Source organism: Dunckerocampus dactyliophorus, chromosome 7 (genome assembly GCF_027744805.1).
Source record: "Dunckerocampus dactyliophorus isolate RoL2022-P2 chromosome 7, RoL_Ddac_1.1, whole genome shotgun sequence".
NCBI classification, from domain to species: Eukaryota; Metazoa; Chordata; class Actinopteri; order Syngnathiformes; family Syngnathidae; genus Dunckerocampus; species Dunckerocampus dactyliophorus.
The window spans coordinates 27414529-27431498 of NC_072825.1; the positions used below are offsets into that span (position 1 = coordinate 27414529).

The 16970-nt window shown below is 40.1% G+C and overlaps 1 protein-coding gene across 1 annotated transcript in view; it reads left to right on the top strand.

The window, feature by feature from the left end:
- Positions 1 to 16970, top strand: part of kcnn3 (potassium intermediate/small conductance calcium-activated channel, subfamily N, member 3) — a 145147-nt gene that overhangs the window by 118575 nt on the left and 9602 nt on the right. The window contains exons 8-9 of the mRNA XM_054780640.1: positions 10288 to 10415; positions 13454 to 13523. Coding sequence (XP_054636615.1) covers positions 10288 to 10415; positions 13454 to 13523 — 198 coding nt within the window. The remainder of the gene's footprint in view (positions 1 to 10287; positions 10416 to 13453; positions 13524 to 16970) is intronic.

Below are 16970 nucleotides of genomic sequence, written 5' to 3' on the forward strand. Positions count from 1 at the left end.
AGGAGTTGCATCAGCACCTCCTTTAGCCTCACGGAAAAAAACATAAAAGACGTATAAATACGTTGTTGGGATCGAGCGTTTGGGCTTTATAACTTCTTTGGCATTGAATAAGTTAATGTATTTTCATCACAAAACGTCCTTAGCTTCTAAAAGAGAAGCCCGCTGCTAAGTTACAAAATGGCAACTGGAACCGGAAGCTCAGTTAGCCTCTGTTTCGGTTAGCGTTGAACCTGCTGGAACAAATTAATGAAGCTAACCAAGGTTCCACTGTACTTTGTGGAGGCTTTTGTTCAGTGCAGTCAAATAACTGGTCTGTGGGTTAAAAAAGGTTGGGGATCTCACTTATAGGACTGGGGCCACGTCATACTCTAGTCGCACTAACTACAGCCGCTACATGACATTGACTTGTTGCAGCTTGTCACTCTCAGGTTGAGTCATCAGTATGCATTATCATGACAGGACCGTAGAATTAAAATTGTTTCAATCATAGACAGTGTAAGCTTGGTTAGCCTCATTCATTCGTTCTAGAAGGTCTAAATTATCTGAACTGAACTTATCTGACCTGAAACAGACGCTAAACCATTTTCTCATCAGCAATAATACTAATGCAATTCATCCATTCCTGAAAGCCCAAAATGTTAACAATTAACATGTTTCTATAGTTTTATAGCATATAAATACATATCAACGAAAAATGAAAGTGAAAAGTGATACTTTTACCGTCACTGAAGACGTGATTCTTGATGTGTGTGTCCCCAAAGAAACGATGTTGCAGCGAGACGCCACACGGACACCACCTTCCTTTTTTGACATTTATTTCTTGAATTCAAGAGTGTTTCTCACCTCAATAACCCACAGAAAGTTTCATGTGCCAACATTTTGATAATGAAGATGAAAAACATTATTGAACTGAATTGAATTCAATAAATAACTCATGGCAAAATAGGAAGGTGGTTCCGTATTCATAATTTGTGTGCATAAATTGTTTTATGCATGTAAAACTATCAAAACATGTTTTTGTCTGAACATTTTTGAGAGTCAACTACTGATGACATCATAGACGGGCTACGTAGCTGACTTCCAGTTCCGTTTTCCATTTTGTAACTTAGCAAACTAGCTTCTTTGTTCGAAGCTAAGGACGTTTTGTGAGAAAAATACATAAAGAACGCTGTTGGACTCACACAGTGTATTAATATCACGGCAAGACGTGTGCCGTATTGTACGCTAACGGGAAAATATACGTAAAAGAAGGCAAAATTTTGGTGTACATTTTTGACGTTAAGTGAAAAACATGCTAACCGGGGCGGACGCTAACCGAGGTTCCACTGTATCTTTATATCGGCCATTCCGAGCAGTCACTGTACGTTATGTTTTCCTGCACCGATATCCACTTGGTTTTTTGGTGTGGTTGCTGCCGTTTACATAATGGTACCGAGTTTCAGTCACACATGTCAAACCCTCCCACTTTCCTCAGGAAATGCTGCACCTCATTGGGGCAGTTGGGTTTCATTTCACCTATTTCCCTGAACATTTTCCTTCTTTTCAAATGCAAATTGTGTATGGTTTAGTAAGTTACAAGCTTTCCAACATGATTTTTGGACACCAATCCAAATAAATGATGAAAATAGCCTGATAATGTGAAGGCCATCAGTGGGTCCGACCTTTGAACTTAGCTTCTTTCAGGTGATGTGTTAGCATTGCCTGCAATTTCTGCACGCTACAAATGGTGGTTGATTTCAATTTCAAACACATAATTTATCCCTGAGGGGCAATTGAAAAATAAAGGCACAAAGAGCAGAATGCAGAAAAACAGGACAAGAAGAAACGGAACATCAGACAATAAAACAGACACACATGCATACATATGCAATGTAAAATGAAAAATGTAAAATATATCAATTAAATGGAGGTTGTGCAATATCTGGACAAGGAGTTCAGAAGTTCAGAAGCCGGACTTCTGTGTTCTGCAGCGTAGGCATCTTAACCTTCGACCTGATGGAAGCCACTCAAACACAGAGCGTAGCGCGTGTGACGCGTCACGTTCGATCCTGTGAGCAGTGCAGGTTATTTGCTGGTCATAAAACGCAGAAAAGGCTCTAAAAGGGTGTCTAAGAGGGTGGATGATTTTGGAGCAATCTCTGGTGATGCTGAGTAGGCGTGTCTTATCCTGAGGATGAACTAAATAGAACCACGAGATAAATGAGAATGTTAACATGCTCGCGATAAAGCAGTGGTAGAAACTCAGTGTCAGTGAAACTGTTTTGTTCACTCCAAAACAACTCAGCTTCCTGAGGATCTCTTCTGTGTTGGAGGAAAACCCCAGAAGTATATGATATATCAAATATGGTGCCCAAGTACCTACAGTGTAGTCCTCAACCACTCCCAATGGTGGTAGTAATGGCCTCTGCCAGTTGTCTCAGCTTGCTGGCGTTGTTGACGAAAAGTGATGGCGTTGTGTGAAAAACGAAGCTCATCGGCCCTCATTTATCTCGCGCTAATGACTCAACTGACAAACACGACCGGGCAGATTAATGGCCAGTGAGCATGTTCATGTGCCAGGACACAAACGTGTGCTTCTGAGAGGCGCTTTGGATTCAAACAGGTAATTGTAAACAGGGACTTAACAACACTTTAAACCCCTAAGACAGGGGTGTCCAGATGTTTTCAACCGAGGTCCAATTTGGTCAACATACCCTAAGCCATACCTGTCAAACTCAGGCTCGGGGGCCAAATCCGGCCTGTGCTGCAATTTCATCTGGCTCGTGGAACTGTTTGAGCATTGAGTTGGCCCGCCTCACGGACCTTATCAAACAGAGTGGTTACAGCGATCTGTAATTAACTCTTTCAATACCAAAGACGTATTTATACCTTTTTAGAGTCCCAAACACCCGATCCCAACAACGTATTTACACATCTTTTAGGGGGGTTTTTGCGCAAGGAAAAAAGAGGTGATGATGCAACTCGGCACAAATACAAATACCATTTCATAGCACTTTTAAGCCATAAATACGGTGGCAGAAGTGCATTCCGTGTTGATCTTGCCGCCACATCGTGTCTTTGGCAAAAATCAAGTCTTCAGTGAAGGTCAAAGTAACCTTAGATGTTCATTTACCCCTTTCATTTATCATTTACATGTATTTATATGCATTTCCAATTGTTTTCTGCATGTAAAACTGTAATTGTGAAACTATAAAAAGGTGTTTTGTGTTAACATTTTTGAGACTGGTGTTAGTTAGCAAAGAGCTACAGAGTCAACTGTCACCAGAGTCGCTGATGACATCATAGACCAGTGACAGAAATGACTTCTGCTTCCTGTTTCCATATTGTCATATTGTTCCATACGTACCCGTATGCGCGAGGACTACTTCGCTTCCTCCTTTAGCACATTTTTATGACAGCGCTTCTGCGACGTCACGTGTATTGCTTACTGCCATAAACTAGATGGATGGATGGCGTAGATTACACATGCCTAACGTTACTGCCGAAAAATGGGACGACCGTATGGAGACGCGTTCTGCACGTGCGTTGAACCGACTGCGTTCCGGGTATTGCGTATTGCGCAGTGACACATGTATTATCAAGCTAATAGGATGCTAACAAGCACGTTTTGTGATCAAAAATACAGATGCAGCGTGTATACCAACCCCAAAACTGTACATAAGCGTGGCGATTAAAAGAAAAAGGTCTTTGGTGAAGCTAATAATTAAAAATGGTACCAAGATGCTGTTCCATTGACGACAGGCTATGGTTGCATTGTTTCTCTATGACAATTATAGAGGGGACAGTTATAGTATCATTACTCGTGTGTCATTGAACAGTACATGTCAAAGACACAGGGTCAGTATTGTGAGCATATTGTGTGGGTGATGTGTGTTTGTGTGCGTGTGTGTGTGTGTGTGTGTGTGTGTGTGTGTGTGTGTAGATCTTGACTGCAGGGGCTGGGTGCTGATTAGCCACGCTGCTGGGGTCCTTTTGTGCTCCTCAGACGGGGGTATAATTGTTCTTTGTTCAGTGCTCAGCATCTCTTTGAAGTCTTTCATTCAATTTACATCCTCTCAGATTCGGACGTCACTTGTCGGCGGTATGGCCGACATAACCTCCGCGTTGGCAGCCTTTCTTCTACATAGCAACCTTTGATTAATTACTACACTTCATGTTCCTCAGACGTACATTTATGGTACTCAAACAAAATAGTCCTTCTGAGCCACAGAAACCACATTTTTATATGTTCAAAGTGCTCCCGCAATAATTTAGTTTTATGTAAAGTTAGCAGTCAGCGCAGTGGTCACGGCAGCCCATTTCATGGTTTGTTAAACTTCTACTGAAGGCTAACTCAACAACAGTCCTCATCATCAACTCAGCCATATTGTTATACATATTGTTATTGTTATACTTTATAACAGTTTTATTCTCCGAAAATTGCTACTGTTACGACTTTAATGTAGGATTATTATGACTTTTTTTCTCTTAATATTGATTCAATACTGACTACTGACTACTATTACAACTTTTTTTCTCACAATATGATTTTTTTCTTTTGTTGATTTTTTTCTTGTACAATTACAACATAAAATAATGGATTTTTTTCTCACAATGTGATTTTATTCATTTAAAATGTGTACTTTTTCTTGCATTCTAACAAACTTGAAATATTGCTACATTTTTCCACAATAATTTTATTCTTTTACCGTTACCGTGGTGTATAAGCCGCACCCACTAAATTTGGAAGAAAAACACGATTTGTACATACAGTACATCAGCCGCATCGGTGTATAAGCCGCACATGTCCACGTGGACAAGCAGCATAGAAAATGGTGGATGGCGCTGCAATGTCTCTGTCCACCAGAGGAAGCCAAAGGAGCCCGGCCCAGAGGGAGGCTGACGTCATTGCAGCGCCTCAATGAATGCATTGCTCAGACGCAATGTATTATGGGAAAACTTTACAAGAGTTTATGGCAGTACTTTTGTTCTTATACTTTTACAATGTGAGTTTTTCCTCACTATGTGATTTTTTTCAACAAATTTTCGACAAATTTTTTCTTGTAAATTTATTTATTAATTATTGTAAAATTACTGTTTTTTGGGGGGGAAATTACAACTATTACAACTTTATTGTTCGATGGTTGGTGTTTGTTCTCGTAATATTATGACTTTAGTCTTTTAAAATTAGCAAGTTTTGTTCGTCATACTATTACGACTTGAAATTTGGATTTTGTCTTACAATATGATTTTATTCTTTAAAAAAAATCATTGTACTATTTCAACTTAAAATTACGTGATTTTTTTTTTAATAATATGATTTTATTTCTTTAAAAGTAGAAAAATGTTTTCCTTTTATTATTACAACTTGAAATATTATATTATATATATTAAGTTTTTTCTCACAGTATCATTTTATTCTTTTGAAATTAGTACTTTTTCCTCCTAAAATTGCTAGTTGTTTTTTTTTAATCACAATTATTACGGCTTTATTTGTCACACTTTGTGTTGTAGCCTGCGTGACAGTTTGTTAATTTACACTTTTATTCCTTACTTCCGGTTTTATGCTCTTATTTTGTATTACTTCAGTTTTGTTCCTTTATGTATTCTGCCGTCTTTACGTTCATTATTACACGCACCTGTGGCTAATTTGGTTTCTTATTATTTAGTTTAGCCTGTCGGTGTGTTTGTTTGGTCCTTGCTTGCCGTACGGCTGTTGTCTGCTATGCTTTTGTTTTTTGTTACACGTTCAAGCCGCCCTGCGTGTCTCGACTCTGCATCCTGACATTAGACATTGCCAGCAAATCACTATGCCACGATATGTCCAATATTGTTGAAAAGTGACTTTTTTCTCATAATATTTAGATTTTTTCACAAACTATTTTGACCTGAAATATTGTGACTCTTTCTCACAATATGATTTTATTCTTTTCAAATTAGTACTTTTTTTCTTTTTGCCTTAATTATTGTAAAATGACTAGTTATTGCTCATAATATTAAAGATTTATTATGGTAAAAAAAATAGAACCTTGTGCTTGTTCTATTACAACTTTTTAATTCAGGTGCAATTATTATGACTTCATTATTTTAAAATTTCTTTTTTTCTTGTAAAATTACAACTATGATGACTTGATTGTTGGAATATTGATTTTTTTCTGAAAATACTATGACTTTTTTTTTTATTAATACAATTTTTCCGCAACCTACTACGACTATTACAAAATTTTACAAAATATTGTGATTTTTTTTTCAACTTTTTTTCTCACAATTTGATCTTATTCTTTCAAAATCGGTGCTTTCTTTCGCAAACAATTACGATTCACGGCTTTTTTTCTCACAGCAACATTTTACTATTTTAAAGTTAGTACTTTTTCTCATGTTTTGACGTAATTATTGTAAAATGACTAGTTATTGATCATAATATTACTTATTCTTGTTATATTAAAACTTCTTTTTCTAACTGATACAGTCTCATACAGTTATGACATTTTTCATTTACTCGCAATGATAAAGCTTTTTTCTCATACTGTGTGACTATATATCCTTAACATATATACATATACTGTATATATGATATAACTTTGTAATATAAGATGTGTTGAGCATGTTTTTTGTTGGTTTATTGCAAACTACTTGATCAACTTTGCAAATGAAGAGAATTTACAATAACAGTTGAATTGTTTCAAGTGCAACATTGTATACGTATACAATATTTTTTCCTTTTCGGGGTGGCTTCAATACTCCTTGGTACTTCTTTTAAGAGTCCATACACTTTTTTTTAAGTATTTTTCAAAATTGAAGTTCATTTTAGCTGTATTTACTTTAGTGTTTATTAGTGGTATCAGGCTCAGTGGTACTGTTGTTTATACCGTAAATTTCGTTGTACAAGCCGCTACTTTTTTTCTCAAATATCGAACCCTGTGGCTTATACATCGGTATAGCTAATTTATGGCTAAAAACGACATATCCCATGATGCTTGGTATGTTCACATTCTAGTCTCATGACATCGCCTAGAACTACTACTAATCGTTTAAATATGTATTTCAGAAAACACTATGACTAAGAATGTCCATCATAATTCAGGACACAACCAAAACACGCCACGGTTCTCGGCGTTTGCTAACCCTCTGCTCTCGTTGAGTGGAGCCGGTTCCGCATGCACACACTCCAGTTTACAGTTTATACTATGAAATGTAAAACATTGTTGAATTTGGATTATTCAGTAAACACCATAAATATACCACCAAGATTGCAAAGCCTGTTACGTTGAATGAAAACAAAAAAAGAGCGTAGATACAGTGTTCGAACTTCTTTGAGAGTGTTTAAACAAGAGAGACACGTGGTGAAATGCTAATGCCTGTCTGAGAAAAGTGTATAAAGTGTATGGTGGGGGGGTTTACAGCCTTAAAACACATAATCATTGAAAAGAAAAAAGTTGGCTACTTCGTGGATTTCACTTATTGCAGGCTATTTTGGGAACCTATTACCCACAATAAATGAGGGAATACTGTATTGGCACTTGCGCCGGGGGGATCCACACACAATGGCGTCTCAAAGGTGCCATTGTATCGTGGTCCAGAAGTCCATGTGAAGTCCAGTGAAGTCCAGAGGATAACTCCAGTGGAAATAGTGTGTAATATCCAATTTCCCAAGTGACCTTACCTAAAACGTACGCAACGGATGTAGACGTTCTTCTTCTTCTTCTTTTGGTTTATGACGTGTCGCAACTAACGTTGCGTTAGGTGCATACCGCCACTTACTGTACCGGAGTGTAGATGCATTGTGCATATCCGAAGTGACAAGCTTCCATTCATAGAAAATACACGAAGAAATGAACAATGATGCCGCTTTCAAGTTAAAGGCAATGGATTTGAGGATAAGCGGCATAGAGGATGGATGGATGGATGGATGGATGGATGGATGGCAATGAATTTGGCTGTCAAGACAAGGAAACACGGCTGCTTCGCGTAGGACTACTGCCAGTTGAAGGAGGACATAGCTCACCGAAAAGAGAGAGAGAGCTGACAAGGACGCTGTTTTTAATTCTGACACGGAAGAGAGTAGGCTACTGTTAATGTACTGTATGTTACATGCACTATTTGGCACTGTTTTTAACTAGCTGTGTACTGTTCTGCACTGTTATTTAGCGGTGTTGCACCACTGTCTGGAAAAAAAGCATTTATAAAAGTTTAAAAACTCTTCATGTGAAACGTCTTTCTGTGCACTAAATATCCCATTTTATGACGTGCATACCTGCGACTTACACACACAGAATTTCCGGTATTTGTTTCTTTGTTATACATATCCTGTACAGAATCTCACAAACGTAAGTACACTCATCAGCAGTCATTTTATTATATCTTCTCAAGTTACAATACTACAGAAAGAAGCTTGGATATACTTTAGAATAGTCAGTGTACATCTTGTATAGCAGTACAATTTACTACCCACTGATAATGAGTCAACACACAGCCATTATTGTCTAAAGTGAATGCTTGCTGAAATGTGAGGAGTGTGAGCTAATGTTCTTTTGTTGTGTTTGTTTTTTACGTATCTCGGCATTGTAGTTATTTTGGCACTGAGTGCTTGGAAAGGCTGTGCTTGCCAGTGCCTACAGAGAGGTAAATAACATTTATTAGTATGAATAAGAAGTCGCTTCACAAATACTGTTTGTCTGTATTCTGCTAATTGCTGAGTCTTACTTTTCCAAAAGAGAAGACGCTGCTTTGTTTTTAAATCTCAGCAATCTCCCGTCCTAATTATATAAAAATAATTGCCACTGAAGCCCATTTCCGAGCAGTAAATAAGGAGAAATAACCATCCTGCCACTGAGCATCGTTTCAACATTGCATTGGACTGAAGCAGCAACCTGGGCTTCTACTCTATGTCTCTTACGTGCCATACAATAGGTACAGTATATACCGTATGTATCTAGACTTCTACTGTATCTACTAGGGATGTCACAAGATCTCGCAACATCAAAACGTGACAAGAGTTCTCATTCAGAAAAAAAAAGAGCCTCGCAATAATGAAAAAATCCATTCATCTCATGTTAAATTAAAAAGAACTTGATAAATTTGCCGGCCTCCATATGTTGCCATGTGCATGTGCCTCTGCTTTCCTCGTCTCTCGTCTCCAAACAGGCAGAGAGAAGGTTCACTCTGTGCATGGCTTCAACATCTAAACACTTCATAGAACAACGGCGAACAGAGTGACAGTCATGCGGTCGCTATTTGTCTCTGTGACCTTTTGGTCGGCAAATTAAATCCAACAGAATACCGCAAAACGGTGTGCGTTGACAGAAAGCTGCTCTTTAATACAGTTGAAAAGCCAGCATTTCAAGAAATGCTGCAAACGTTTGACAGACAGTATGAATTGTCTGTGAGAAAATGCATGTTACGCCAATTCCACAACGTGAAAGAAAGGAAATATTGCATTATTATGATATATTACTCATTATTATTATTAGATATTATCATTCATCCCACATTCCAAAAACATGCATGTTTGGTTAATTGGAGACTCTAAATTGTCCATAGGTATGAATGTGAGTGTGAATGGTTGTTTGTCTGTATGTGCCCTGCCATTGGCTGGCGACCAGTCCAGGGTGTACCCCGCCTCTCACCTGAAGTAAGCTGGGATAGGCTGCAGAATACCCCCGCACCCTAGTGATGATAGAAGATGGATGGATGGATGATCATAATATTTGGCCTCAAAACATGTTGACGTTAATATTGTTTAGCGTCAATTTGTGGGACACTAAACATTTCAAAACGCACCTGCATGGTTTTGTGACTCGGTTGAATTAGAAAGTTTGTTTGTCCAGCCATATTTTTTCATTGTACGTTTCTTAAACTTAATGTTAAAATCTCGTCTCGTCTCCTTCTCGTGGACCCCACCTCGTGCATCGTCTCTTCTTGTGAGTTGGGTGTCTCGTGACACGCCTAGTATATACTGTATTTCAGATATAAATAGTGCATTGTATTGAAAATACTGTACTGTATTGTGGCATATGCTGCAGCGAGGGAGACACTCGCTTTGGCTTTCATTGCCCAAAGTCCCTCAGGAGAGAGCTGTTTATGTGCACTTGAAAAGCTTTGGCAAGCAGCGTAGTGTGTGTGTGTGTGTGTGTGTGTGGTGTGTGGTGATGAGACACTGAGAATGAGGGCAGCCTTTAAGAAAAAGAAGCCATGCTTAAGTGTTGTTTTCTCTCTGCATCAATGCCGGACAAACCTGTTGCCAAGGGCGACCTGTTGTAATGATTATGTGTGCGTGTGTGTGTGTGTGTGTGTGTCGTCTGGGAACAGATAAAGAACGCGGCGGCCAACGTGCTGAGGGAGACCTGGCTCATCTACAAGCACACCAAGCTGATGAAGAAGATCGACCACTCCAGAGTCCGCAAACACCAGCGGAAGTTCCTGCAGGCTATACACCAGTGAGAGCACTCGCCACTAACACACACCCACTCATGCGCACACACACTTACACACACACAGACACCGATGGTACCTTTGAAATCAGTTCCATCCACCCACCAGTTGAATGAATCATCATCAGCTAGAAGATGATCCAGTCAAATGCAGTTGTGTGTAAATGATCAGGCATCAAGCTATTACACACACTTTGGTGTGTTTTATGCACCTCGTTCATTGCTGGACCACATGCAGAAATTTGCCTGATATTGATGTCCCAAGTATATAACTTAATGACTGTAATCATACAAAGATAGATGTCCGTAAAGTCTGATATCAGCCAAAAAACAGTATAGGATTAAATCAGCCTACATCAAACATCACTGATATTGGCACTCCAATACAAGCAGTCCATTCCAGACTCTGCACCAGCATGCAGAACGTGCATGATCACAACAACAGCATGTGCTAGCGTGTTTAACAAGGAGTAGGAGTGATGTTTTTCTGTAAAGTCCAAAAAAGACGTTGTAGCTGAGTGCAAAACTTGTCATGCACAAGTTTCCCGTGGTGGCATAGCACAGAACCCATGAATTTAATACAACCAACCTCATCGTGCATTTGAAGAAAGATTTTCGCAGCGCCACAGCTTCCTGAAACATCCACCTGCTGTTCGAAACATTTGCAAAGCATGAGAAACTCCCATGAGACGACAAACCTTACCTACTCCCCTAAATGCCTAATGTCCTGGCCGACAAAGTGCCTGTGTTTGTGTCCGACAAAAGTGCGCCTTTCTCAGCAACGGCAGGTGGCTCTCCCCGTTCTGTCCTCTGGATCTCCTGCGCGCCGTGGCAGCACAGGGGCTGCTCGGAGAAGGTGTCCGACGACAGTGCACATTGCTGGGCCACGCCATACACGTATGTAATACTGCTCGTATTACATCGCTTTCACCCAGTGATCCGTTCCCGTATGGATGCAACTATTTACTAATCTGGCACAGTGTGGAAGCCAGTGTGGAAGAAATTTTTTCAACCCGCCAAAATAAAAATCCCAATTCACCTTCAAATATGACAAATAGATAACTAAAATGTGCTTTCTACTTACAGGCAAACACTTTCTAAGGCTCAACAAGAGACACGAAAGACACATTCAACATCTTAATGGCAGTAAATGGCAGCAGACAACCAACATTGTTGATTTTCGATGACAGCATGTTTCAAATAGCACTACACAGCGTTGTCCCCACCTTAGGTTCTTGAACATTTTAATACCGGTTGAAAAATTGCAAGAATTTATATTTTGCACTGTTGGACCTTAAGGCGGTTCTAAGTAGAGCTTCAAAATGCAAAAAGAAGAAATGGGAGTGAGACAAAAAATGCTTTGAGTAAGCAATTTATTTCAAACAAGCATGAAAGTGAAATAGGCTGTTCATCAGCTCATCAAAAGCCTTTAGAAAGCAAAATCTTGGCAAAAATGTGGATTGAATGTCAATTTCTGTCAGGTATTCACACTGTCATGATCTCTTGATGGCAAAGGCAAAAAAGCTTTCACTCTTTGAACGCGGGGGGATTGTTGAGCTGCATAAGCAAGGCCGCTCACAGCGCGTCATTGCTGCTGAGGTTGGACGTGGTAAGACTTCTTCAGAGATCTTCAAAGATCCTGAGGTTTATGGAATGAAAAAAGTCAAGTGGTAGGCCCAAAAAAATGTCACCTGAGCCGGAGGATCCCTTAGCTGTCTGTCAAGACACGGGACCATCCTCGGCCCAAATGAAGGTTGTTACCGGTGCTGAGTGCAGTCCAATAACCACCAGATGGCATCTGCGAGAGAAGGCTTTTGAGAAGAAAAAAACGTCTTCAAAGGCCTCGTCTCCTTCAATGCCGCAAAATTGCCAGTTTGGAATTTGTACATTTTGAGAGCACCAAACATGAGACATTGAAAGGTGGAAGAAAGTTTTATTCTCTAATGAAAAAAAATGGAACCTTGACGGTCCTGATGGCTTCCAATGTTACTGGCATGACAAGGAGATCCCACCTCAGATGCTTTCCACACAGCAGAGTGGAGAGGGCGACATCATGATCCTTCAGTGGAACAATGGAGCTTCAAGTTGTGCAGGGGCGTCAAACGGCCTTTTTTTGAACATTTTATTTCTGTTTTAGGGGGGTCTCAGGTTTTTTTTAGCTATGGTTGTAACTTTTGATCAGCTGATGACCAGCCTATTTCACTTTAATGCTTGTTTGCAATAAACTGCTTACTGTGAATTTTTTATGCCTCACTGCCATTTCTTCTTTTTGCATTTGGAAGCTCTACTTAGAACCTCCTTTAGATGAAACAGTGCAAAATGTAAATTCTTGCAATTTTTCACCCGGTTTTAAAATTTTCATCAAGAGTGTATCAATAGGAAACAAAAATCCCATTCAGAATAAAAAGGCAACAGTTTTTTCATATGTTTCTGCCCAGACAAAGACCAGCAAAACACTTCAAATGGTGAATCAGTGGTCTAAAGCTCTGCGCTCTACACTATAGGCCAATGTAGCGTAAAGGTGATGAAAGTTCACGCAGAAGTGTAGCGTCATGCAAGCAGTCTGTTGCCACAAATGGAGATTAGAACTGGAGTTGAGTCATTATTGCACTGTGTTCTGAGAGCTCCTATTTATAATTGCCTCGTCAGATTATTCATAATAACTAATTGTATTCCCCTTCCTTTATTTCCCCCATGGCCTCATTATCCCCAAGGTTACCTCAAATGAAACTTTTATTTATGTCTCCGGAGTTTAGCATCTGCCAGAGTTTGAAATATTTTGTACTGCGATGCACACAAAGCAGTGAGCACACGGCGTGCCCGTGCGTGTTTGCACATCTCGTCCAGACACACAATGTGCAGGTAGGACTGAAAGTGAAACGGGGCAAGGTGACCGTGCTACAGTGCTGTTGTCACACGGCCCACGGGGATTAACTCTTCGCTGCTGACCACTGTGTACTCACTCGGCTGCAACTTTGCTCTTCCTGCATCTCAATGTGTGTGTGTGTGTGTGTGTGTGTGTGTGTGTGTGTGTGTGTGTGCAGATTACGCAGTGTGAAAATGGAGCAGAGGAAACTCAGCGATCAAGCCAACACGCTTGTGGACCTGTCAAAGGTGAGGCACAAACGCACACACACACAAAAGCTTTTGGTGAATTAGCCAGTAAAATATTTCCTGTTGCACAATTGCACCGTTTCCATAGCGACCTGTCTGTTTGTCTCTCCTAGCAACCAGGACAAGTGTTCTAAAGCAAAGGCGTGGGAATGTGTTTTTTCTTTCTGTTGCTGCGTGGGTGTCTGAGTGTGATCTTACACAAGTGTGTGTGTGTGTGTGTAGTCCCTTTCATTCTCTTCTTCCTCCCAATGTTCCAGAGACTTCCCTCCAGCCTCCCTTTCAGTCCTTCATCCACTCCCTCCCAGACTGCTCAGTCTTACTCACTCCTCTCAGGCGGCAATCTGGGCCCTATTTTTACTACTGCTGCTCCTTCTTAACCCCTTCCACTGTCTGTCCTTATTACATTCAAGCACAACACACTGACGTCCTTTACACGTCCTACAAGGATACGCGGTAAAGCACAAGCCACACCCAAAGCCAAACAACAACAGCAGATAGTTCATCTCATAGGTTCATCTCTCCAAGTTTCGCGGCTCGTGGAATCGATGCAGTGGCGTCTCAGGGAGGCAGTGACCCGCCAGACCCAGCAGATGGTGCTGTTTTTCTGTCTAGCCGTGAATTTTATACAATGGAACCCGTTAATCTTGACGCCCCTGGACATAAGCGGTTGTCAACGTAACTGAAATTGAAACTAAAATTAATTGATTATTAATAATATACAAGAATCCCTCATTTTTGTAACTGCTTCCAGACCCCATCATGATAAGCGAATTTTCGCGAAGTAAGATTCCTCATTTATAAATGGAATCTTTTCATAGTTAGAGCATAGAAAACCTGTTTACAACCTTCTAAATACGTTTTTTAACATTATTAGACATTATTACACCCCTATAGTTATCTTTGCACTCTTATTCCCCAATACAGTAGACATAATAAGAGAAAATAAGACATTGGAGACATACTGTAAATAGGACTCATGCTCGTGTGTGTTGCTGTAAATGTGTCCCATTGCTTGGGGAGCTGAATGGTGGGATAGACAGGAAGTGACGTTGGGGTTTCAGAGTTGAGTTTTAGCTTGGCGTGGGTCACGTTTTTAGTAGGGATTTTCATTGCCTGTTGTGAGATAAGTCAAACCTGCAGTGTACAGTAAGTCTGTTGTTCCGGCGATCAAGCTTGTGTGTCTCACCCAACATCGCAGTAACATTACTGACACCTAGTGACCAGTGTAGAATACTACATATCATCACAACATCTTTGAATACATCTTCTGATCGCAACTGGACTGTTTAGTGTTTAGGTTGTTTTGAAAGACGTTTTGCCTCTCAGCTGAGTAGGCTTCATAAATTCATGCTGAAAGACTAGATAGGACAGCTTTAGTGCAATATCTGGTTTTGCACCACAAGAGTGAAACCAGTCTTGTTAGGGGCGTTCTTCTACCATAGAGAATAAATGCTTGGATCGGTAACACTTTACAATAAGGTACGTAAAATTACAGTAGTTAATGAGGAAAGAACCTACCTAACCCTAACCACTACTCATTAGTTCCTCATTAATTCCTCATGAGGCAAGGCGATGCATGAGATTGGGTCCACGAGACGAGATTTTAACATTAATTTAAATAAAATTACAATTAAAAAATCTGACTGGACAAACAAACTTTTCGATTTAACTGAGTCACAAAACAATGCATTTTTCAATGTTTATTGACACAAAAAATGTTATTGTCAACGCTGGGAACACCAATTTAAGCTGGATTGCAGGGTTTAAAGTGTGTCTATGGCACCTAATGTGCTCTTCCAATAATGCCTGGCGCATGTCATACTGTATTATCATTGTTAGTAGCCATGCCATAGTTCAGTCTGATTGGCTTCTGGCTGTCCTGTTCTCTCGATACAGCTTTTCTCCAAACGAGAAATCTCATCACGTGACGAGATCTCGCAACCCACCTCTTGTGTGTGTATATACAGTATGTGTTTGTGTGTGTATATCATGCAGTGGTGTGGAAAAGTGTTTGCCCCCTCCTGATTTCTTCTTTTTTTGCATGTTTGTCACACTTCTCACTTCATCAAACAAATTTAAATATTAGCCAATGACAACACAACTCAACACAAAATTTTGTTTTTACTTTTTATTATTAAGGAAAGAAAACAAATCCAAACCTACATGGCCCTGTGTGAAAAAGTGATTTCCCCCTTTTAAAACTAAAACATAACTGAGATTAATTGAGATCTGTCAGTCTGGAAAAGGTTATAAAGCCATTTCTAAAGCTTTGGGACTCCAGCGAACCACAGTGAGAGCCATTATCCACAAATGGTGAAAACATGGAACAGTGGTGAACCTTACCATGAGTGACCGGCCAACCAAAATTACCCCAAGACCACAGGGATGACTCAACCCAGAGGTCACAAAAGACCCCACAACAACATCCAAAGAACTTCAGTGTCAGTGTTCATGACTCCACCATAAGAAAGACACTGGGCAAAAACGGCCTGCATGACAGAGTTCCAAGACCAAAACCACTGCTGAACAAAAAGAACATTAAGGCTTGATCTTGATGATCCCCAAGACCTTCGGGAAAATACTCTGTGGTCTGACAAGACACAAGTTGAACTTTTTGGAAGGTGTGTGTCCCATTACATCTGGCGTAAAAGTAACGCCGCATTTCAGAAAAAGAACATCATACCAACAGTAAAATATGGTGGTGGTAGTGTGATGGTCTGGGGCTGTTTTGCTGCTTCAGGACCTGGAAGACTTGCTGTCTACCAAAAAATCCTGAAGGAGAATGTCCGTCCATCTGTTGGTGACCTCAAGCTGAAACCAACTTGGGTTCTGCAGCAGGACAATGATCCAAAACACACCAGCAAGTCCACCTCTGAATGACTGAAGAAAAACAAAATGAAGACTTTGGAGTGGCCTAGTCAAAGTCCTGACCTGAATCCTATTGAGATGCTGTGGCATGACCTTAAAAAGGTGTTCATGCTGGAAAACCCTCCAATGTGGCTGAATGACAACAATTCTGCAAAGATAAAAACTTGTGTTCAGTTGTGTTGTCATTGACTAATATTTAAATCTATAAATAATCTGATGATCTGAAAGATTTAAATGTGACAAACATGCAAAAACATAAGGGGCGCAAACACTTTTTCACACCACTGTACACTAAGTCCCCAACTTATGAACATCCGACTTGCGAACATTCTGAGATACGAACGCAAGCTGACTGGTCTATATTTTCATGTATTTTGCCTTGTAGTAGCTCAATATTTATACTGCTACATGCTTGACCAGTAGAGGGCACTGTGACACTGCTAATGGGACCAACAGGTAGAGGAAGAAGAGGAAGAGGAGAGAGGAAGGCTAAGTTGTAGTATGATACAACCAGGACAGAGCGTGTGATTAAAGTTTATGAAGAGTTAATAGGCCTGCTTAATTCTACACCACCCACAG